The sequence below is a fragment of the Thermobia domestica genome, chromosome 1 (genome assembly GCF_964235325.1).
Source record: "Thermobia domestica chromosome 1, izTheDome1.hap1.1, whole genome shotgun sequence".
Lineage (NCBI taxonomy): Eukaryota > Metazoa > Arthropoda > Insecta > Zygentoma > Lepismatidae > Thermobia > Thermobia domestica.
Window position 1 is genome coordinate 324,216,959 of NC_137454.1, and position 25,580 is coordinate 324,242,538.

Below are 25,580 nucleotides of genomic sequence, written 5' to 3' on the forward strand. Positions count from 1 at the left end.
AATTAAATACTTTCTTTTGGGAGGGAGCTGAAAATAGAGTGGCAAAATAAAACATCGTGCCCGTCCTACATTTTAAATTTTGTTACGTGGTTGCTCAAATTATTACTAAAGAAAGTACTTTAAACTAAGATGTCTAAGATTACCACATTATGTAAGAGTGGCATATTCAGAATAATAATAATAATAATAATTATTATTATTATTATTATTATTATTAAATATGAATGTCTTTGGAGAGCCGAAATTATGTGACACGAATCATTACATGTAGAGCTTTAAGATGAGTGGTCATAGGGGAGGAAAAAACAGGATTTTTCTGTCTGACTCTCTAACGTAAAGATTATGTGCTGAAGATAAGAAACATCATCAATCTATAATTGGTTGCTTTTACGTAGAATATAAGTTACTTGAGTTCTCCTCCTTCGGGCTACTTACCTCATGTGGTAAATTCAAAACAATTTCAATTTTAAAAAAATACATTGTAAAACTTTTCCGTAATTAAATATATATATAAAATTAAAGATTTTATAGGGAAATCTGTTATCAAAATGTCCAAACAAGTAGATAGAAGACTATCTAGTGTTAAACATTGTGAAAATTTATAAAATTCTCCAAATTAGAATTAACATTTACTGGAAATATTCGTTATGCACCAGTGAACATTTAGTGAGCAGTGAGCACAGGGGAAATAATTACGTAACTGTTTGCAAACAAACATTAGGGACACTAATGCAAGTCCGACAACGACACTATTTTTCTTTTTTTTTTTTTTTTGGTATCGTCATGAGTTTTACACATATGTTACAATTTGATTCTTTCCCACATAAAAAAATAAATAAAATAACCATACTAATAAAAATGACAATTGTCCTTCTATGGGATTCGAACCAACTAACTCCATTTTCTTTTTTTTGGTATCGTCATGAGTTTTACACATATGTTACAATTTGATTCTTTCCCACATAAAAAAATAAATAAAATAACCATACAAATAAAAATGACAATTGTCCTTCTATGGGATTCGAACCAACTAACTCCAGCATACAGACTTGTTGCTTTAACTAACTGAGCTATTTGTTTTCTTACATCAACTAAACCTGTTCTACGGTAAAGACGATTTTTCATTCCGATCGTGCTGCCAATTCGTCCTTTTCCATAGGTAATTTCCACTTTTTGCTCTATCTATACGTTGATACTTAGTATAGATTCATATATTTGGAGTTCGCAGATAATGCATGTAATAAGACATATTAGAAATATTGCCTTAAAATTTTCGTTTGTAGATTTAATCCACATTTCTCTCAATGACATAGATGTCGTTGCTTCGTGTTGAACTGCAGAATTCCCTCGCGTTCTTGAAAATATCGCAGTTTAGCAGAGTTGGTAATTCTCGTAATTTCGGTCGATTTAACGTTTTTTACTTCTAATTTATTTATTTTAAGCTAATATCTAACACAAATATTAAAAACGGGTTTGTTATTAACGCTTCCTGCTGAGGAAACCTTCCGAAATTTCGAAGATATAAAGAAAACGGAGATATTTTCAAAAAACTTCAAAATAAAGAGACGCGTCATTTATTTTGTTCATAGTAGTACCATGGAAGAGGGGAAGGATTCTTCTCTGGGATTTTACCAGCTCTGACACTTTCGCGTCATCTAATCTCACTCTTTCTTCTTCTATTGCAGCCCGCAGAGAATGCGAGAAAAGAAGAAAATATAAAGATCTGCTCAATACATACATGTTCGTGCCCGTAGCCATTGAATCGATCGGCATTTGGGGCCTCGAAGGGCTCGGTTTCATCAAAGAAGTAGGCCAACGTATTGCACACCTTACTGGTGACAAGCGGGCTACTACTTTTCTGATAGGGGCCGCGGTGGCTCAGTGGTAGAGCGTTCACCTCTGGTGCTTGGGATCCCGGGTTCGATCCCAGCCTCCGCCAAGTGAACTTTGTGGTGGACAAACACCGTGTGCGTGGGTTTTCTCGGGGTACTCCCGTTTCCTCCCACTTCCTTTATTCCACCATTTCATTCATTACTCATCATCACCGTCTCCTTTAGCCTAACCGGCATAAGCGTGGGACGTAAAACTCAAAGATTTCATTTCATTTTATTACTTTTCTGATACAAGGTATCAGCATAGCAGTTCAGCGAGGAAATGTGGCTTCCATTTTAGATACATTACCTCGTGAAAAATTATTAGAAGAAGTTTTCCTTTTATAACTAATTGTTCAGAATTTGCTGTTTATCAGTCTGTAAAAAAAATGTCAAATATGTTCCAATTTATAGATAAAAAAAATATTCTTTTTAAATTGTAATTTATATGAAAAAAATATTAAAATTCAATAATAATGTTATTTTAAAAAAAGTATAGACTAAAAATTTTTGTTTTATAAAACATCAAAATTCACCACCAAAAATGCCTATGGTCGGCTTTAGACGCTAGCAAATCGCAATGAAAGCACGCTTCTATCGCAAGCATGAAAATTCGGCTCAATTCGCACCGAAATTTGCTCTTGAAAATGTTACTAAATTTTATGGTTTGGGAAAGGAAAGGTCACGAAATTTCATTTTGGAATTTTAATATACACCCGGTTGTATTGTAGGAAAGTAACGAACATTTGTATTCTGAATATGCCTGCAAGTGTACAGAGAAGCTCCAGTTGGTATCCTTACACAGAGACGAGAAATTATACTCTATTAATATTAACAAAACGGGTCCGAACTTCCCTAACCCTAAGTTAACCCGACTCTACCCTACTCTTACATAACCTTACCTTACTCTGCTCTACCCTACCCTACTCTATTGTACCCTTTTAAAGTCATCCTAAAAATTGATGGTTTTAAATTTTCATAGCTGTTATCACGCTTTTTGTCGGAAATCAGGCGAATGATCAATTTCGGAATAAATGAATTAGGCTATAGTTATGAAGAGTGAATTTTTAGGAAAACATCCGGCCCCCCGTAATTAGAAACTATTTGGATTCGGGAGTTGCATATTCACTTCAGGAGGGCCATTAACGGTATAAATACAGATACAAATGTTTAGAAACTTGATTTTACGACGTTGCATTCTCAATGCTTTAGTATGAAATTTAATTGGATGTAATTTTCCTCCACATTTTAGCCTGAACTTGTTGCTACTTTAAAAAGAACTGCGGAAGCCATATTTGACAGAGGCGGAGTTATTAGAAAAATTGAAAACTTGGGCACGCGAGAACTTCCGCATAGAATGAGTTCTCATGGAAAAGTACACAGCAAAGGAAGGTAAGTAAAACTGTAATTAGTCGTTCATATGTGAGTAGAAATCAAGTTTTGGACTCGTGTGAAACTTTTCTATACAGGGTGTCTACTGGTCATGAAAGTCATGAAAAAGTCATATATTTTGCTTAGTGGTCATGAAAGCCATGAAAAAGTCCTTTATTTACCCAACTGGTCATGAAAATCTGAAATCACAGAGTATATTTTTATACTTCATACTTTTATACCTCATGCTGCATGTACTGAAAGAGTTGTATCAGGTTAGTAATTGTGAGAATTTTCCCCACCAGTTAGTGCTGGCTAACTGGTACTTTACTGTCTTCTTAGCTGCTCCCCATTTCATCTTCTAGTCTCTGTAATATAGTAACAACTTTTTACTGTCCAACTTTCTGATCTGCTATTTCTTTACTTCTAAGAAATGTAAATTGTGTATTTTTGGGCCTTTAGACTTATGCAAATAATATTATTCGTTTGAGTTTGCAGATTTTAAATTTGATGATCTATTTTTTTTTTAAAACAAATTTCTTTTATAATTTGTTTTGTTTTTGGGCAGTTCTCTGAGTGCTTAATTTCAGACAAATTTCTGCTAGATGGATAATTATACTCAATTAAAACTTCAAATACAGTATAGAGTGATTCACTGGTAAGAGCAGGCCCGTATTTAGGTAAGTGCTATTCTGTGCTCGAGCACAAGGCGGCAGAATTTTAGATTCTTTCTTTAAGATTCGCAATAAGTGATATTTAAGACTAGGAACCCGCATAGTTCCGATGCACCACTGATGGTAGGGATTTATTATTACTAATGGTAAATTTTTATCGCCATGGTCATGAAAATTTAACAAAAAGGTCATGAAAAGTCATGAAAAAGTCATGAATTTACTTTCTGGTATACCAGTAGACACCCTGCTATAGTGTAGATATACACTGATCACCAATTGAAGTAGAGACACTTCCTATTACTGTGTAGCCTCACCTTTCGCTCTGATAACTGCGGCTACCCGCCGCGGCATGGATTCTACGAAGCGCCTGAAGTGTTGTGGTATCTCAATCCATATCTGCTGCAGAGTCTGCCACAGAGCCCACAGGTTGGTCGGAAGAGGGTCCACAGCCCGAAGGTGTCGTTCCATGGCGTCCCAGATGTGTTCGATGGAATTGAGGTCTGGTGAACGTGATGGCCAGGGAAGTGTTCCCAAATCAGAGGAGTGCTCATCAAACCAGTTTCCTGCCATCCTAGAGCGGTGGGTGGCGCATTGTCTTGCTAAAAGGTGAGTTCATCATCCGGATGTTGTAGCCGAGCGAATGACAGGATATAATCATCCAGATCACGTTAGCGTTCACCTGTGAGGGAACGTGTTATACGTGTTAGAGGACCCATTTCAGTCCACGTAAACATGTCGCAGATGAGAATACAACTACCACCGGCCCGCATACTTCCCTGCTGGCACGATGGATCAATTGACTCAGGCGCTTAGCGACGCACCCGTACCCGTTCGTTGGTATCTTCCAATGTGAAACGTGACTCATCTGTCCAAACAACCTTTTCCCACATTTCCACGGTCCAGTGGCGGTGTTCCTTTGCCCATGCTAGATATTGTTTCCTGTGTTGTGTGGTTGGAAGGGGTACTCGCGTGGGCCGATAGCTTCTGTACGCCATGGCGATTAGGTAGTTGTAGATTGTGTGGTTGCTAACATGGCGTGTTTGTCCTGCATTGAACCTCTCGGCGATTTGACGCACTCTGGCCTGTCTATCGGCTGTCACGATGCGGGCCAGTCGGCGCCTACTTTTGTCGTCGACGCGCCCCTAACCGTGGCAGTTTGCCCATGCGGGTGCAGTTTTACCGGAAGCCAGGTACTCACGATAAACCCTTGACAAAATTGCCTTTAAAACTGCGAGTGCCGGAGCCACTCCCGAAATCGAACCACCCAGTCGTCAGACCCCTACGATTTGACCACAGGCAAATGCTCTCAGATCCTTCGTCTTGGCTATTTACACACTGCACTGACACGGATACCGGGAGAGGAAGACACGGCAGCAGTATACGCGCGATGTGTCATTCAGATGCACCAGTGGAGCCTCTGTAGGGCGGTTTCTGTAACTGTCCTGCTGTCTCTAATTCAACTGATAATCAGTGTACAAATTACATATTTTTGTATAAAACAATTTTCTAAGCGTATCAGAATCGAGTTTATTCGTTATGTAATTTTAAGGAAATTCTATTTTTCTATTTTTTATTTATTTGTTTATTTTTCCTTCTTCTGCCAGAGAAATGAATGTCCAAAACCTGAGAAAAGTTAGAAAAATCAAAATGTCCATCTCCGTCAAATACGGAAAATCTTCAATGTCTGTATGAATAGTCTTCAGAATTATATATGAGTCAGTCAAATAGAGATACAAGGGTGCATGTTTTTTTTTTTAAAAAAACATATATGTCTCCTTGTGATTTTTGTATTTGTTTAATTTCAGTTTAAATAAAAAGTTTAATAATTACTATAATTTGAGAAAATAAAATTAAAAGTATTCAATTACAAAAGAAAATTTGTTATTCAATAGAAAAGGAATAGGCAAATCGTGAAGCGCGATGGGCTATTCAGTACCAACGAAAGATTTGTAGAACTATTACAGTAACACTTTTAAAAGAATGTCAGTAATAACTGTGTTGGAAATGTATTGGTTATATTGTGTTTCTGGAAATTATCGTAAGTTACATCATAAGTATAAACTAAAACTTCAGTAATTCATATATATTAACAACTAAAGTCATCCTTTATCTGGAAACTTTCGAAACTGGTTAAATAACTAAGAAAATATTGTGGTTACAAATTATTTGCCCTGAGTATCTTCAAAGTAGTTCCCTCTGGAATTAACACAGATCTGCTAACCCCTGTGTAGATTCTGGCACCAAGTAGAAGAAGCCTTTTGTGGGATACTTCGTAGTTCATTTGTCGCTGCCTCATAGATAACTACAACCCATAAATCCTTTTAATGCCCTTTTTAACAGTGAAAATAGGAACGTTTCACATGGTGATATTTCAAGGGAGTATCAAAGATGTGTGGAGGACCTGTAATGTTGTATTTTGCTAAAATTCCTGTACAGCGGTGTGTCATCTGGCGCTATCGTATATATAAAAAAAAAGTCGCCGTTTAATTTCCTCCTACAAACTTTTAACATATGTAAAGAATACGGTTTATTAATCCGATGTTCTCGGGATGGCTGCCAGAGTGAAGGTTGCTGTGCTGAGCTTTCATTACCATGCAGCGGTAACATCTTAAGGAATTGCAGTGTTTCTATTGGTTGTTATTGGCCAATAGCTTGCTCTTATGTTGCTGATGGAAACTGTTCTCTGATTGGCTGTTGGTTCTTTTCGTACTGTGAAGCTGAAGCCAGATGTCAGGTAGATGATAACCTTCGTCTTTGTTGATGGAGGGCTCGTGTGTACGAATGAATAGAGCTTCGTGTATTTTCCGATCCCAAACTGTTTGCTTTTCTTTAGAACTTCAATTTAGTCCCAAATAGCCGTATGATTGTATTGTATGCAGTGTTCTGCTATTGCAGATTTTTCCGGTTGTTTCAGTCTGGTGTGTCGCTGGTGTTCTTTCATTCTGTCTGTAATATTCCTTCCCGTTTCGCCTATGTAAGTGGCGTTACATTCACATGTGATCCTATAGATGCCCGATGTCTTTAATCCCAATGGGTCTTTGCGGTTAGTAGTAAACTCTTGATCTTCGGTGAGGGGCAGTGTGCCGTCTAGATGTTGAATTTCTTCAGTAGTCTTGCTAGTTGATTGGAGGTTTTTCCTATGTATGGAATAACTGCAATATTTTCCTTATCTGCCGTATTGTCCTCTTTTGTGGCGCAATTTCTGTTGCTGTATTTATACTGTCTATATAGTTGTAATATGTAAACAGTACATAGAAAGATCGGATTTCAAGTTTTTTTTTTTTTAAATAACAGCTACAAATTCTTCTAACGTGACAACTTGCGTTTATACTTGTATTTAACGCATATGGTGAGATTGTGGGAAGAATGCCGCTATTTTTAGTCGTACTGCCGTAATGCTTAATATAACATCTACGAAAAGCTAAAATTCCCTACATTTTATCTCATATTCGTAAAATCTCTCTTTAAAAGAATCTTTCTGCTCCGCGGGAAATTTCCCTCAAACTAGCATCACTTGTGAGTGTGACATTGGCGCCAATTGATGTACGAGTCCATTTCAGTTATAAAGGTGTAAAGGTGTGTTTTACAGCCAACCACGCAAAGATTCGACTTTATTGTCCTTTTGATGTATTTTATCTGAATCTCAGTCTGCATAATATTTATTTGAAGTCATTTGGAAATGTTTTCGTAATAACGTTTTTCCTAATTTTCACATTTAAAACACACAATTCCTTTTCCTGTTTGGCACCTTCTTCAACTGATGCCTTCTGCGAACGCGTAGTTCGCAGGATTCTAGATCCGGCCCTGTAACTAGCAGCCTTAATATTGGACTAACGAAGAAATTGGTCAAATGCTATATTTGGAGTATTGGACTGTATGGTTCAGAGACTTGGACATTACAGAAATTAGAGAAGAAATATTTAGAGAGCATCGAAATGTGGTATTGGAGGAAGATGGAGAAGATGAAATAGACAGAAAGAGTAACAAACGAAGACGTTGTATAAAACGGATAGGAGAGAAGAGGACGCTTCTAGCCACCATCCTTCGTAGAAAATCCAATTGGATTGGACACATCTTGCGAAGAAATTGTCTTCTGCATACCGCTATAGAAGGAAAGATGGAAGGAAAGCGAGGAATAGGAAGAACACAAGTGATCGATGATTTGAAAAATAGAAGAAAATATTGGGAGTTGAAAGAAGAAGCTGAAAATCGAGAAACATTTCCAGGTCCAAACTGAAAATCAAGAAAAAAACTTCACTACTCCCAGGACCTGCCAAAAAGAAGGATACTTAATAATAATAATAATAATAATAATAATAATAATAATAATAATAATAATAATAATAATAATAATAATAATAATAATAATATTATTATTATTATTATTATTATTATTATTATTATTATTATTATTATTATTATTATTATTATTATTATTATTATTATTATTATTATTATTATTATTAAAGTACAGCCTCTGTCTCAAAAATTTGTATGAGCGTAGGTTGAATGACGCTTTTCTAGAGATAACATTGAGGTAGAGCAACTTTTTTTTTTAACGCTATTCTCAAAGTTGCTATTTCAAATACATAAACACGACATAATAATAAGAAAAGAGAAAAAAACTACTATCATTCTTGTTTACAACATTCCCAGCTTGCTAATTCATTTCTTCAATTTCCGAACATAACCCGTATTATTTCTTCAAACAGAATATATGAAGATCGTAGAAAGATGTTGAGCTTAGAACGTGATCTTGAGCGTTCTTTTATGCCAAAAGGAAAAGTCGTGTCTTCCTTGCGGGTTTTTTTTAGGTACAGTTGTTTTCTTGCCTATAAGTTTGAATTTAAAAACTTCCTTCTCTCCCCCCAAAACTATTAACAAAATGTATGATTTTTCGGGTACTGATAAAACAGTTACATAAGTACAACACAAGCGATAACTTGAGTTTAATAATTTAGCTGGGCAAAGCAGGTAATGTGGTTTGAAACAAATCAAGATATCCAGCCGCTGTTTGAACCAAGTACACTATGTTGTAAAAGCATTCTTTAAAATTCAAAACTAAAGATTCAATATGGAAATCATAAGACATATTGAAAATTTTCCTTATTTTTCGAAAAGAGGTTGCTTTATTTAAGACGAAAATAAACGAAAAGAAGAAAATGGAATCTCCTCCCTCAATAAATAAATAAATAAATAAATAAATAAGGATATCATGTAGCTTGGTAGGAACTGGGAAAAGAAGCGCATATCAATACTCTTACTTCATCGGAAGTTTTTTTTTAAACTTTCGATGTTTTTTTATTAAATTGACAAGGCGACGAAAGCATTTGTTGAAGTTATGTATTCTTGTGACTGTAAGTAGATCCAATGCTATACCCTTCCTGCATTTCTTGTTCAGACCGGAAGTTCAACTTCCCAAATGAGTGGACGATGCATAGAGACGGATAGGGAGATCAGACTGATATTGAATGTAGTAGAGGTTTTGTATCTGAATATTTGGCATTTCTTTCGGCAGGAGTACATTTGACCATGCCGTCCGCGTAAGTATTCTCAAAATCCTTCTAGACGCGTACTTTTCCCTGAGAAAGAGATAGAGAGACATATTTCCATCATGTTCTCAAACCGTCCTCCTTGTATTAACCGTTTAAAATACACTGTTATTTACATTATTAGAATCACACAAGTAAGCTATATAAGATTGTTTAATAATGTTGGTACGTATTTACGTTACTTCACACTGTAACACTTGAACAAAACTAATTTTTTAATTTTTTTATTTTTATTTTATTTATTTATTTATTTATTTATTTATTTTTGCAATAGATAGCGAGAATAATTATCTCGACTGAGTTCGTTAAGGATAATCTATTAACACCTTAATGGGTAACGGTGACTTACAGTTATCTGTTACTCCACACGATAACTCTTGAAAGAAAGAGAATTTTTGAAATCGGCGTTTTGCAATAGATAGCTATAACGATTATGTCGGCCGAGTTCGGTAATGGAATCTACCCGTTAATATCTTCACGTGTAACGAGGACGTTAACAATGGCTTTGCGTATCCCATGTTCTGCTATTGAAACAGGTGTATAATTCTAGAATGCTAGAAGTTACACATCGCACCGTTAGGTAGCAACAAACATCTCCAGTGATTGATATCTACCGGAGAATATTAAAATTTCCGTGTGATCCTGTTTACTGTCTTTATCAGAGTTTATTTACACTATTTCTCCCACACATTTGAATCTGCGTTATGTCCATTTTTTATTTATTATAATATTTCATATATATTATTTTTAAGAATTGTTACTTATTTATTGCTTTTTCTTAGCATTTTCATTGTCATTGTTTTCTGTCATTTTACTACTACATTCTACCATTCTACTACATAAATGCTTCCTCTTGATATTTTATTCCTTCGCTCTTCTGCATTCCTCATCCCAGTAGTTCTATCTTCTTTCACTACATTCAATTTATTTACAACCTACAGGTCCTACCATGTAATAACACTCACTTGAGACACTACATTCCACCTTAAACTTTGAAGTTTTTTTTCTTTCTTCTTTTCCGCCTTCACCTCCCCGTATGTGATGAAACGTTTAGCGAAAGTGTTCGTAGTATATGCTTTTTTAAATATGTAATTATTTTCTGGTAATTGATTCATTTTCTGTTCCTGTCTCAGAATTTCTTTGTTCCTACTATATACATACACACACACGCGCGCCCACACACAAATACTGTATACATACTGTATATAGCTTGTTCGAGAAGTCTTTACCTCATTGCCCCCGCCAAGTGAACTTTTTGGTGGACAAACACCGTGCTCGTGGGTTTTCTCGGGGTTCTCCCGTTTCCTCCCACTTTCTTCATTCCACCATTTCACTCATCTCTCATCATCACCGTTTCCTTTAGCCTAACCGGCATAACCGTGGGACGTAAAACTTAAAGATTTCATTTCATTTTCTTTACCTCATTATAAAAATTAATAATTTTTGTTAGGTCAATGATGAGAATTTAAAAATAGTGGCAAAATGTTCGCAAACTAATCAAGTTTCTTTTGGGATATTAATAAATCTCCAAATGAGCACCTTGTTAGTACATGTAGTCAATATTCAGTTGCACCCCATGTATTGGTTAACATCGTTGTGGAGCCATGAACATCGTCTATTTCAGTGTTGAGATCATCTACTGGCATCGCGTAATCTTTACATAATCTCAGAGATAAAAATCAAGGGAGCGGTGAAGATAAGTTGTCACTCTATCACGACCAATCCATTTTCCGGGAAATATCGTTTCAAGATAAGCACAGACTTCCTCATCCTAATGAAAGGGAGCACTATCTTGTTGCAAAATAACTGTCGCAAAATGTCCAGCAATTTTGGAACAGCAATTTTGTCGTTCTCCTATTGATAAGAGTAAATTGAAAGTAGTCACTTAAGCAGCTTTGTGGAAGACGACACGAGTGGTTGTGGAAAAACTCAACATTGGTCATTCGACCGTCGCATAGCATTTAAGAAGAAAGAAAGAAAAAAAAAGTGAATAGACGCTGCAGGAATGAACCAAGAACTAAGACCAGAAATGGACGTCTTAAATTCTGCTTTACACTGCTTATGCTCAAAATAAATAAATAAAAGTAATAAATAATACTATACATTTGTCGAACATATGACATGCGGCAATGAATCGTATATGACAATCAATCATGTTCTGCGTAACCTCTTTAATATCTACCGTGCATTCAAAAGTGTTGATGGTGAAAGTGAGGTTGATCCATGGTCTCAGAGGTCCATTACAGACTCATTAGCCCACGCGAATGTATCATTATCTACAAGCATTGTCTGTAAATTGATAGAGTGCAGCAGAAACTGCAACTTCTATGTTCAGCATTAGTCTAGAGGAAAGTTTCGATCAGGGTTACTTGACATTAATATTCACAAATGAGGCTGCAAAAAATTATACACATTGCAAGACTAAATTCGTGTTATCTACCATGCTTTGTCAGAGCTCTTGTCCACTGACTTAACATCGGGTCATTATTTTTTTATTCGGGATAGTGATTATGATCAAATAATAATAATAGTAATAGAAATTTCAATGATAATCGTAACTAATTGATGGGGAAACGTTTTGTTGAGTTCACCCTTATGGAGAATATTTAAACACTAGTGAAGCACGAGCTCCCTCCTGGCTATGTGAAATACGTACGCGTCTTTGGCGTGGGAGATCCGGGTTCGATTCCCGCCGGAAGCTAATATGGTTCGGATACGACCTTAAGCTGTAGGCTCATGTCTCATATAGCCTCGCTGCTTCACGGAACGCTATACTCAAATCCAATCCATTTCAAACTAGACTTCTAAGACACTTGCGCCAACTAACCGCGTACCCAAAATTTAGCCCCTTTAAAATTCAAAGAAATTTCTATTTCGGATCACTACCGTCTGACCATTTCAGCACACTTCGTCGTTCTGTTCCTCCTGATGTACCACAGATATTTATCTAAGACCTCACTAACAACGGTCAGGTGCTGTACACATATCCTGTGTTACTATCTCACATCTTAAGTGTTGTTAACTACAGGTATTTGCACTATTTTGACCATTTGTGTATATTTATTTTGATTGCAAGTTGTAGCAGTTAGAGCTTGCAGTTACAGTTGTAGTTAGACTTGTAGTAGTTCAAAATCCTGTATTAATTTTGCAACAACCCAGTAATATAGTTAATTACTTTCATTATAATTTTTGTTTGAATTTCAGTTATTTTCTGATGAAGTTTGACACCCCACCATCTGCGATCGAGGATCTAACTGAGCAATATAGAAGAGATGTAGACATTATCAGACCTTACGTTGTTAAGATGACTCCACCCCCTGAGTTTGAATGTACTCTGGCGGAGGAAATCTTACCTCCAGCGTATCGGTAAGTAGATGTATTAATAGCACACAAAAGTAAATGGAAAATAATTTTGTTAAATAATACATATGTCGAAGTACAGTATTTTACAACCTGTCCTTGTGCGTCATCCATATTCAGTTCGTGAAAATGGGGTCGCGTGGCTCAGTGGTGGAGTGCTCATTTGTGGTTCGATCCCGGCTTGCGCCAAAGTGGGCTTTGTAGTGGACGAACACCGTGTACATTATTTCTTTAGGTTTACCCGTTTCCTCCCATTTTCTTCCTTTAGCCATTTCATTCACCTTCACATGATCTTTACCGTCTCCCTTATTCCCTGGACACAATCATGGGATGTTAAATAATAATAATAATAATAATAAGTCGTTTACATGAACGACAGATTAATATTCTAGCGTGCGAAATCGTAACAGTTGAAGAAAGGAGAGGAGCGGAGACAGGAATGTTTAAGAAAACTTCATGCTGGAATGTTGTTTCGACATAGAATTCACATATTTCAATATCCATAGTTACTAAACTATGTAGAATGAGGAATACTAATAGCCACTGTTTCTCCCATTAATTACATGAATTACTGTAATTAATTTGCAGATTTTTGGCAATTATGTCATTTTATTCACATACACCCCAGGAAGTTATTAGTGGTTAATTTTTTTCTAAAAATATTAAGTGGGAAAATACCCCCAGGATTTCGCACTAAAGTACCTTGTTCAGTTCAAAAGACGCATGTAATAAACTCCTGTCCCATTTCCTTTCTTTTAGAATTCCCAAAATTGGAGCAAATAAATTATACATTCGCATATTGCAAACAATAATAAGAAACGAAAGGAATATTTTTGTTCCTTTAAGATCATAGTTTCAAAATAGATATACTGAATTCCTTTCCCTTTGGGGTTGAATTTTCAAAACTTTTTTTTTCCTTTTTTTTTTTTTTTCTTTCTTTAACCTGGTGCAAACGAGACCAGCTATCATAAGATCATTCCATACCAATCCATCAACACAACTGGAAAGAAATATGATAGTGTGTGGGTTTCTGCGTATTTTAGATTATCAAAACCTATAGTTAAGAAAAGAGAAATTGCTCGTATTTCACAAGAGACTGCCACTATTCCAACATGATTATGCTATTTTTTTTTTCTTGGCTAGTTTTGGAAATATTAATATTTCAGAAAGCATAGGAGCTAGAGACCTGTTCGTTGTTTAATTGAGTGGAGTTCGGTGTCCATTTTCGGCACTGAGGCTATATGAGACATGAACCTTAGTGCGTTCAAGTTCCACTGGCTATCAAACCCGAAGCACAAAAGACATTCGCACTATCCACTAGCCGAGCGGGAAACTAGCTAGCAGGGTTTAAAGAAACACGTTTTTCTGAAAAATCCCAACCCATATGGGCCCATATGAGTTTTCGTTTTTTTCTGGTTTATTATTTATTATTATTATTTTTTAATGTTTCAATGTCTTTTGGGTAAAAGTGTTAAAATGTAATTCATAATTCAAGATTGTCATTGTCACAATTTACAACAATTTTCTATGTACTGCTGTTTTGAAAAAAAAAAATGGATGCCATTTTGAAATTTTACATTTGATCGCCGCCAAAATATATACAGCAAATTTAGAATGTCTCGCGCTTATACTCTGAAAATTTCAACTTAAAAGACCGAAAATTTCACTTTGTTGCTTGGATACCCACTATTTAAAAAAAAGTTTGAAATTTTACATTAGATCGCCGCCAAAATCAATACAGGAAATTTAGTGTGTGTCTCGTGCTTGTAAGAGACCTGTGTCTAAAGATATTTTATAGCTCTTAAAATACTTTCTACGTATTTAAATGCAATTTCTGAAAACTGTGTCCATCATAATGAAATAAGTCTCCAATTTGGGTATGGATTTTTTCTAAGACTTCATTTTATTTGAACATTTAGATCCAGAGACAGGATGCTCATAATAAAAGGAAAAGTCATGACTTTGAAATTCACTTCTTGATTTTAACAAAGTCGCACTTTTTACTTTCGAAAGTCTCCGGTTGATCGTTATGCTGAAATTTTTCTCATGAAGTAAATCACTAATGGTGCAGAAATGATATGATAAAATTAGAAAGTGCTTTCAACTAAAGGATTACTGAATGACTATGAAAGCTTGTATCTTTGTTCTATCGTTAGCACTGAATGAAACACAATAAGAACTGTTTAAATCTAATGTAAGGAAAGAGTTAAATTCTTGAATAATAATAATAATAATAATAATATATAAACAGAAAGCAATCTCGCGTGAGATTGTTGCAAAATATAGACTACGCACTGCTTGCGAATTAACTAAAATAGAATACAGTTTAACTGTAATGACGATGACACTTTGTCATTATTTTATTAACATGATCATATTATATTGAATTCTCCTTCGTAAGTTATAAAGCTGTTTACTTTCTTGTGCGTGTGATATAATAATAATAATAATAATAATAATAATAATAATAATAATAATAATAATAATAAAAAAAGTAAATTAATTCAGTAGTTAGTTCTAGTGTTTTCAGGTTTAATATAAAATAATGTGGGCGTCAAAAGTTTCCAGAATTCTGTTGTAGCTCTTTATTGCCCCAATTTAAGTACACATGTACTTAATGGTGTTCGAAGTTGGCACCTTCGGAACACACACACACACATACTTGTTCTATTGCCCCTGCGATTGGTGGAAACACCGACGAAAGGCCTCTTCTGGTATCTTCCAAAATTCAACCGTCGCATTGGTTTTGATCTCTTCTACGTTAGCAAAACGAAAAAGGCCCATTTTTAGCTTTGGAAAGAGTCAAACATTCGATGGTACTAAACTGTTCAAGGCTATCAAACTCTGAATCAGATCTTCCCCAATTTACACTTGAGCTTGATGTTTGCGCATTGCTCGATCTGTGAAATTGAAATAACTGATCACTACACACTCCTCCGTTTAGCTACACTATTTGTACACTACCTGTTAAGACGTTTTCACACTTGTTAAATTCGGAATTAGGCAACGTAGGGATTGTGATTGCATCACAAATGCCAGAACTACAACATTCCGGGAACTTTTTGACTGCTTCTTGTATATATGTAAAAACCTTTCTAATGACACTATATTACAAACTAAACTTAAGACTTTTAAACTGTGTAAATATGCTCATAAAGAAAACTATACAACATTCACTGAAACTGTCTTTTATACTTCTGTCAGTTCTTGTGTTGTAATTTATTTCTGGTATATCTGCTATATATGGAGCTTACAGTAATTATGTTTTTTTGTTGAATTAAAAACATTATAGTGAAATAGGAAATTATATATATATTCAATTCAAATTTCCGAAACAAGAAGAGTTAAAGAATGGATAAATCAAGGTAGCGAAGGCAAGCAAGCATATTGCACGAAAATAAGTGTGAATTGCATATCAGTCTGTGATTTCTGTATCTAGGAGCAATGAAAGCGAAAGTGCTCCGTGCACTTTCGTTGTCATCGAAAGTGATTAAATTACTTTAATAATCCAAACGCTAGTAGAAAGGAAAATTAATACGGGACGTCAAATTAATCAGTATCTATTTCTCTTTTAACCCATTTTATCCCCGAGCTCCTTCGTGGCTAAGCGGTTAGCGTACGCGCCTTTGGCGTGGGAGACCCGGGTTCGATTCCCGGCGGGAGCGTATGTGGTTCGGATTCCACGTTAATCAGTAGGTCCACGTCTCATATAACCTCGCTGCTGAACGGGACGCTAAACTAAAATCACCTCAACTCAACCATTTTATCCCCGTGATGCCATATGGCAACGGAAAACAACGTTCAGGAAACCAACGCTAAATATCTGCTCATTTGCCTTGTTCATTTATTAGTAATATCTAATTTCTTAAGTAGTAAACGAACAAGGTAGCGAATGAAAAACGTTATTTTTATTTTTTTATGTTGTTAGGAAAGTACGTAAACACAATACACGAAAAAATTTAGCAAAATAATACGAGGTAATAAGGGTTAATTATATAGGTGGTGGATTTTCGTGGTCACGCCTTCTTCCAAAAAATTTTGTCTGGGAGAAAGGGAAAATTAAATTTTAAGAGGTTGAACTGAGACATTATTTTGGTGTATCTATACAGGGTGGACAATTTATCTTGATGTTTTAAACTAATGAACAAAAAATGCTAAAAAATTGTACCATGCAAATATTGGCAAGGATACATTGTGATACAGCAAAGTTAGCTGTTGCCAACTCAACGTAAAGTTGTATTTTTCTACACGACACTACGTGGAAATAGTATTAAATCTTCCAGTTTTACATGTTAAACGAAAACTTAGAATGTTAAAGTTACTTTATTATGTATAGTTGCAAACTAAGGACGCTACAGTATCACAAACATCCAAATTTTGGTAGCCTCCACAGCAATAATAACGCAAATGAGACAGGCGGGACAATGCGCATCCAAAGTACTTTAAGTGTCTAATACTGACAAGTGAGATCATAATATGACTAGTTTCGAGTGAATACGAAAAGAGTTAAAATTGATAGAAAATTCGACTTTATCAAAAGCCTCAATTTCGAAAAACTGCTGAGATAAGTATCTCATTCAATTGCATTCATGGTTTTTCAATAGATGTAAAGATCATAGTGCCGTTTACAGCAATTTTATATTTAAAACAGTTCTGGAAATATGGTAAAAACTGTTAAAGTTTACAACGCTGCTTAAAAGTATGTAATTCTGATAACGTATTACATCTCTTGAGGGCGCGCGGTGGCTCAGTGGTAGAGCGTTCACCTCCGGTGCTTGGGGTCCCTGGTTCGATCCCAGCTCGCGCCGTGTGGACTTTGTGGTTGACAAACACCGTGCTCGTGGGTTTTCTCGGGATTCTCCCGTTTCCTCCCACTTTCTTCATTCCACCATGCCACTCATTTCTCATTATCACCATCTCCTTTAGCTTAACCGGCATAAACGTGAAATGTTAAACATAAGGATTTAATTTTTACAATGACATCCACCAAAATGTATTGTTGTAATGTTATAGAAGCATAGTAAATCGATAAATGTTCTTAAAAATCCCTACGAATACGCAATTCTAAGCAATATATCAAATTTTACATTTTTTCATATCTCCCGAATGCTTTGAAATATCAAACTGCTGTAAACAGTGTTATGGTCTTTGTCTATTAGAAACCATGTAGCGTGTAGCTTTTGATGTGATACTTGTCTAAACACTTTTTCGATTTTTTTTCGAAAAAAAGGACAATTTTAAATTCCTTCAAACTTTGTTTTTTGTTCGAAATATGTCATATTAGTTTGGATGTGCACTACCCTGTCAATCTAACATGCGTTATTACTGTTGTAGAACCCTTTAAAATTGGTTTGTTTTCGATGTTTGTTATACTGTAAGTTCCTTAGTTTGCAATACTGCATGACAAGTGTGATATTATATGTTTTCGTTTTACATGTAGATTTGAAATATACAACAACCTGGCGTAATACCATTAAAAAAATACAACTTTGTGTTGTATTGGCAACACTGTTAACTTTGTGGAATCTAGGAATATGCCAAACAATGTATCCTTACCGATGTTTGCATTGTAAAAAATTTCAGCCTTTCATGTCCATTACTTTAGAAACTACAACGGCAAGATAAAGTGTCCATATTTAAGTGCCCATCTATATACTGTATATTGAAGTTGGGAGAGAGTCTGCAGAGAATTCTTAATAAAAAAGATTTCTCCGTTCTAGAGGAGTATATATAGAAACGTAATGTTTTGGATCTATGCTTGACATGGTTTCTGACATCTAGTGTGATATATAAAGTGAAAGCCTGAAAAATACGAAGAGTGAACAAAGCTTGCAGTGACACGTGGTATATATTATGTCATATAGCCAACAGACAGTACATACATTAGATTATTTTTCGGGATATGTAGTCTCCATATCGGGTGAGGCACTTGTCGCATCATGGGATGAGTTTGAAGATTCCCTCCTGGTAAAAATACTGTCTTGTGTGTTCAGCCACGTTGTCACCAAGTTTCACCTCCTCATCTGAAGCGATGCGACGGCCTCCTAGATGCTCCTTCAAGTGCGGGAACAGGTCAAAGTCGCGTGGAGTGAGGTCCGGGCTGTAGGGAGAGTGGTCGATGATGTCCCAGCGAAACTTCAATAATGTAATGGCCTTTTGAATTGTATGCGGTGACATTTTCTGTACCAGCCGCAAACTTTCGACATCATTCTGGACATGCTGACGAGGTATTACAGTCTCTTCATAAACCTCCACCAGCTGCTGGTTATTTCAGCCATGGTTACATGTTTCGCCCACAGAAATCGAAAAATTGAGCGGATTTCTTCGCAAGACCAGTTTTCCAAACGAGTTGCCATTTCTGTTTACATACAACTAGCGCCGTAGGTGGCGGTGGCTGAAACTGCAAAGTTGCCAACTCCATGTATTAAAATTACCACACACTCCTCATCTCTCTATAACAGACGGAAACCCAGAAATATCGATATTCTAACCCTAGTTTCTGATCCTTCCTCGTACATTAAAAGGAAAGCCATAGAATGTCTTTGTTTCTGCCACAGATATATATAGATATATACTTACTAAGAAATTAACAGTCGATTGAAAACAGGAAATTCTTGTTATTATTCATTTCAAATCACTTTGTCTTCGCGAATTCTCTGGAAAAACTTAAAATATATAAAATGATAATTGTGCTGCATGATTGCAAAGCATTGTCACTTACCTTGAGGAAAGATTGCAGGCTGAAAGTATTAGAAAGTACTGAGAGGCAAATATTCGAACCCAAGAGAAACTGGAATGGAAAAGGGCATAAACCTCATAACAAGGAATTGCATAATTTATACCGTTTGCCCAACATTGTATCATTAAATCTGGAAAGCTCAAGCGGGCATGACATGTAGCCAGAATGGAAGAAAATAGGAACGGTTTGAAAATTTTAACGGGAAAATCAGTCGGAAAAAGGCCATTAGGAAGACCTTGGCGCAGATGGAAGGGCAATATTAAGTTGGATCTCGCAGAAATAAGAATGCAAAGCAGAAACTGAATCCAGTTGACTAAGGATAGAAGTCAATGGAGAGCTTTTGTGAATGCGACATTGAACCTTCGGTTCCATAGTTCTTAGAGTTAATTAGTATAAAAGATTGTTCATTCTACGAATCAGAGATATCTCGCCTGATTTCCTTGTAATTGCGTGATCATTTCAATGGGAAACCTGAGTTCGATTGCTGGTGAGAGCTTACGTGTTTCGTATCCCACGTTAAGCTGTAGATCTAAGTCTCATATAGCCTCGTTGCTGAAAGAGACGCTAAACTCAAATCCATCCCACACCAATTCAACTCAAACAGTAGTTCTAATAATAACATGTTGAATGTAATTAATTATTTACTATATTTACATATGAAGATTAACTGAATTTACATATTTTTTCTTTAATTTCAGGCCTGAGATTAAGAAGATGCTACAGACAGCAAAGAAGAAGAGATTACAGAAACCAACATTTAAAACGAATACAGGACTATCATATTATCCGTTTAATTAATAGATTTCAGTGGTATAACGTTGATCTCAGAGTATAATTGTTATTAAATAGTTAGTTGTTCTTTATCGAAAGGTTAACGTGTTGTTTGCTTTACGGTTAGAATATAACGTAAATAGAACATCAAGAAAGGAGATATAAAATGTTTTGTTAGTGTTGGACTTTTAAGAGTGGTTTTGGTGTGCTATCAGTTGATCAATATTGAAGTATATTGCAAAGTAAAATATAACAGCGGTCATCAAATATATTCTTTCCAGATGTTTTGTAAGATCCGAAGGAATTTGTAAGTTAGTGTGAACCTAACAGTTTATTCAAATATGTGGGATTCTCAACAGGCATAAATATTGTCTTGCCAAGTGGCAAACTGAAACTTTGCATATACATTTTGGCATATATTTACTTTTGTACAATAGAATTTCACTTTATTGTGGGTGTACAAATGTTAAATACGTTAAGTTAAAAAGAAATTGTACAGTAATTTTTCATGATCCTGTATGTCATTATTTTGTACTATGTATTATAAAAATTTACTACATACAGTTTTCTATATATATAACTTTTATTGTTTGCAAATATATAATTTGATTCTCTTATATGAAAAGTTATGTAATTTATGTTGTTCCGTTTAATGTGGGTGAGAAAGCAAGCAAAAAAGTGTTTTGAGATTTTAATATGAACATGTGATTTAAGAACAATGTGTATTAAAAAGTGGGTGCCTAGTGTATAAAACGAAGCTAATTCACATTCAGATAGTCACTTGTCACTGAACCACCACCAAAATTAAACTAGTAAAATTGTTGATCTGTCAACTATATGATAGGATTAATACCAAAAAGTTAGTTCAATTTAGTATTGCAATAAATGGAACATACGTACAGTATATATGACAAGATTTTTGCATTTGAAAGAATATTTATTTCCGAGTCAGATTTAAGGATAGTTTTCTTGGTTACATAAAAATCGTAAGTACTGAGACGTGGGGTTATTATTATTATTATTATTATTATTATTATTATTATTATTATTATTATTATTGATCATCATCATCATCATCATCTAAAAGTGGATTTTTTTTTCAAGTGAAAGTAAATTTATCGAAGTGTATAGTACAATGCGTCGGGTATGGACTCTCGGGTTTCGGATAGATGTGCGATGAATTTCGAAACAGTATTTATTGAAGCTTAACAACGACTCATAATGTATTACAACGCAAAAGTAGGTGTGTACCCTAGTGGAGTTCGAAGGTCCATGTGATACCTAATTTTTGCAGTTTTAAATATTTTGAAATATATATGTCTTTAAAATGTAAAGAATGTTGCTGACATCTGTTTGTCGAAAACCGGAACTCGGTAGGCCTACGCTTTACGGTTACCGAAATATGGGGAAATAAAAAAAATGAAATGAAATCTTTAAGTTTTACGTCCCACGATTATGCCAGTTAGGCTAAAGGAGACGGTGATGATGAGAGATGAGTGAAATGGTGGAATGAAGAAAGTGGGAGGAAACGGGAGAACCCCGAGAAAACCCACGAGCAAGGTGTTTGTCCACCACAAAGTCCACACGGCGCGAGCTGGGATCGAACCAGGGACCCCAGGCACCGGAGAACACTCTACCACTGAGCCACCGCGATGGGGAAATAAAGAACTGACAGCATAGAGGTGTGGGGTTTGCATACTAGATGGTGAAATTTCGAAAAAAATAATTACTGAGGCTTAACAACAGCCTCAAATGTAGTTTCAATCTAAAACACACACATACCCATATTGCTATTGGAAATACCATAGGGTTTCTAACCTCCCGTTTTTAAACATTTCCAAAACATGTCTTCTAACAAGTTTTGAAAAACGTTACAGGTATGTGCTTACCGAAAATTAAAAAGTGGTACGCCTAACGGTTACCGAAATATGGGGAAATAATGAGTGACTATAGATATGTGGGGTTTGCGTACTAGAAGGTACAATTTTGTAGAATAATTATTGAGACCTGACAACAATTCCAAGACCACTTATATAATCCAAAACCAACGTACATCGAGGGTTCCATGGGGTTCGTCAAACTCGTATTTTTAAATATTTCCGAAATATAACCTAATGAAGTTCTGAAGAACATTAAAGAAATATGTTTATCGTAAACAGCAAGTCGGTATACATAACAGTTACAGAGAAACCATAAAATAAAACCACCACCATAGAAGGGTGGGGTAAGCGACTAGACGGTTCAGTTTCGAAAACTTAATTATTGAGGCCTAAGAACACCTCACACAACAGCGACTGTGCGTGACGTAACCTGATATGAAATCTTATCTCCTCCTCTCCCCTAGGCCCTAGCACACGAAGAGTATATAGACTATCCAATGTCGGTAGAACCCATCTTTTCAGTAAATGCGCATTTCATCTATTTGTAGTATCAGCCTAGGCATCTACTCATGCTTTGTAAGCTAACTAACTCTATAGCATATGGAACCCTAAGGTTCAATGCCGCGTTCACAAAAGCTCTCCACTGACTTCTATCCTTAGCCAACTGGATCCAGTTTCTACTTTGTATTCCTATTTTTGTGAGATCCATCTTAATATTGTCTTCCCATCTGCGCATAGGCGCCTTTGGCGTGGGAGACCCGGGTTCGATTCCCGGCGGGAGCTCATGTGGTTCGGATTCCACGTTAATCAGTAGGTCCACGTCTCATATAGCCTCGCTGCTGAACGAGACGCTAAACTAAAATCAAACAAACCATCTGCACATAGGTCTTCCTAATGCTCGTTTTCCGATTGGTCTTACCGCTAACACTGAAAGCGTTCCTACTTTCTTCCATCCTGGCTATATGTCCTGCCCACCTAAGCCTCCTAGACTTGATGACCCTTGAAACCAGAATTGTTCAGACATTCTACTGGAGCCTATTGGCCGAACGGGTGGTAGCAGTTCCACTATATCAGATGCATTCACTTCAGACTGTCCTGCAAACTCTTCATAAAATTTATTTGCAGTAAATGAAATATGATTAAATAACTTTTTTTTAAATTCGTTGTAATTAGATTCAACTGAACAAATCTTTCCTGCATAAAATTCAATGCTTCGTTTTTTCTTAAACTGCACCCACACATAGTCGTCCGGATTGACATTATGACTTCAATGCTTTCGTCTAATTCAACTTCTGTGTTCATCAGCTCTGCAAGCATAACATCACTATCATAATTTTCATACAGGCTTATGTTCTCAGATTCTTCATCAGATGTCTCGAAACTATTTTTTCTATTGGATTTGTTCTTTCCTTTTCTTTGCTGTTCTTGCTTCTTATTTCCTTTCTGTGTGGCTCTGTGCTCTTTCTTATCTTTCAATTCTTGCTTTGCAAGTGTGTTTCTTACTACTCTACTTCTACCTGTGAGAGTCTTTCTTCGACATTTTGTACTTTACGGAGTTTGTGCTTTCTGGTTTGAATGTACTTCCTCTTTAAAGACTGATGTAGAAGGCAAAACTTGCAAGAGTTGCACAATTGTTGCGTTTCGTTCATGCAACAGAGTGTTGTCCTTTTCACATATATCATTTAGATGACAATCCGGCCGATGGTCTCTTAGTGAAGCTGGTAAAAAGTCTAACTCCAAGAAAATGATCGTACCTATAGGATAAATCCCTGAACAACGAAAACCACTGGTGATATTTGATATGCTAAAGGAACGCGCGAATAAATAATTCCCAACACTTCGGCCACAGCATAAATATCAAAATGTTTCCCCAGATTATTATGTAAACATTCTTCCACAGTTTGGTTATAAAAACATTTAAAAGGACCGTAAACAGCCACATCCGGTGGTTGTAGTCCTGAAGTATGCGAATGGGGAGTCAGCATGACAACCTTAGCTTCAGCAGTCATCTCAACAGCCTTGAGAGATAAGTGCGTTTCATGGTTATCTATGTGGCCATTGGCCACATTTGTTATGTATGTAGTTAATCTCTTCCCTCCGTCCTCACATTTCACACTATACTCAAATGTTTCTTCCTCTGACTGTCTAAAATATTTCAGATGTCGGGATAAAATAGCTAAAGACACTTGGTAAACTTTGCAAACTTCACGAATGGAAATACGCTTCCAGGCTCTAAAATGACTGCTTTAATTGTGTTCTTGATTGAATTTGGGTTAATGGCAAGCCTTTTCTTTCCTATCTTGCCTCTTGGCATTTCGATTCCTGCAACGATAATAAAAGAATGTTCAAAAATACACTTGACAACGAGTTCATGTACCTTGAAACATGTTCCAAGGTACAAGATGTGTTTCTGTTTCATGGTACAAGAGGCTGTAGACAATTACTAAAATGCCGCAATAATGATAACGCTACATTCAGCGTAGAAAAACAAGTCACAAAAATGCTCACCTAATCCCCCTGAACTAATAGATTATTACAGATTAAACAAACAACAAACAGTAATGGCACTAAAAAACAATATTTCAATTTCTAAATAGTTCGTTTTATCCCTGAAAAAAACAATTTCACATTCATAAATCACATATGCTTCTGAGCACAACGAAAGCCATGTTGGGACTGTCTGACAATGTCAAAGCATCATATAGTTCATTGAATCACCACAAGATAGTTTAGCAACTCAGAAACATGCGAGTGTTCCAAGGTACACTATGCTCAAGGTACAACAGTTTCCCCTAATATACGAATAGTTCTGGGCTTATTACTCTATCTGAGGATTACTATGCGGAAGTACTACTTTGAAAGGATTTAGATGTTAGTCTTCGTTCAAACTAGAAATTCTTTGATGCCTGCTATTCATTTAAAGAAATTTCGAGTAATTTTAAAAAAAAAAAAAAAAAAAAAAAAAAACATGGCAGTGTTACGTGTACATCACTTGAAGGAATTTAATTTTTATGGTTTGGAATTTTCTCAATTGTTATTGAAACCCGAAGTAGTAGTATATATCATTTCCGATTTTAGTAGAGATTAGAGACGAGATAGAATATATTCCTGGGACGCTTAATCGATTGCAGAAAAATATTTCTTGTTGTCTGTTATCATTTTCACTTTATAACGAAAAACGTTAAAGCTGGAAGTCGTTAGACAGATTAGACTGGAGATGGAGTATGTTTTGGGGACGATTAATTAATTATATTAAACCTCTTCTTGCTATCTATTACAGTTTTTGCTCTATGGTGATCAATTTTGAAATTGAAGTGTTTGATTTGTACCACTTCCGGTTTGAATAAAGGATTTAAAAATGA

General features: G+C 35.8%; 1 protein-coding gene across 1 annotated transcript in view; it reads left to right on the forward strand.

Annotated features, from left to right (window-relative positions):
- Positions 1-21,246, forward strand: part of mRpS6 (mitochondrial ribosomal protein S6) — a 31,940-nt gene extending 10,694 nt beyond the window's left edge. The window contains exons 2-4 of the mRNA XM_081729014.1: positions 3,124-3,263; positions 12,673-12,834; positions 20,266-21,246. Of these exons, the coding sequence (XP_081585140.1) occupies positions 3,124-3,263; positions 12,673-12,834; positions 20,266-20,365 (402 nt within the window). The 3' untranslated portion in view covers positions 20,366-21,246. The remainder of the gene's footprint in view (positions 1-3,123; positions 3,264-12,672; positions 12,835-20,265) is intronic.
- The last annotated feature ends 4,334 nt before the right edge of the window (positions 21,247-25,580 follow it).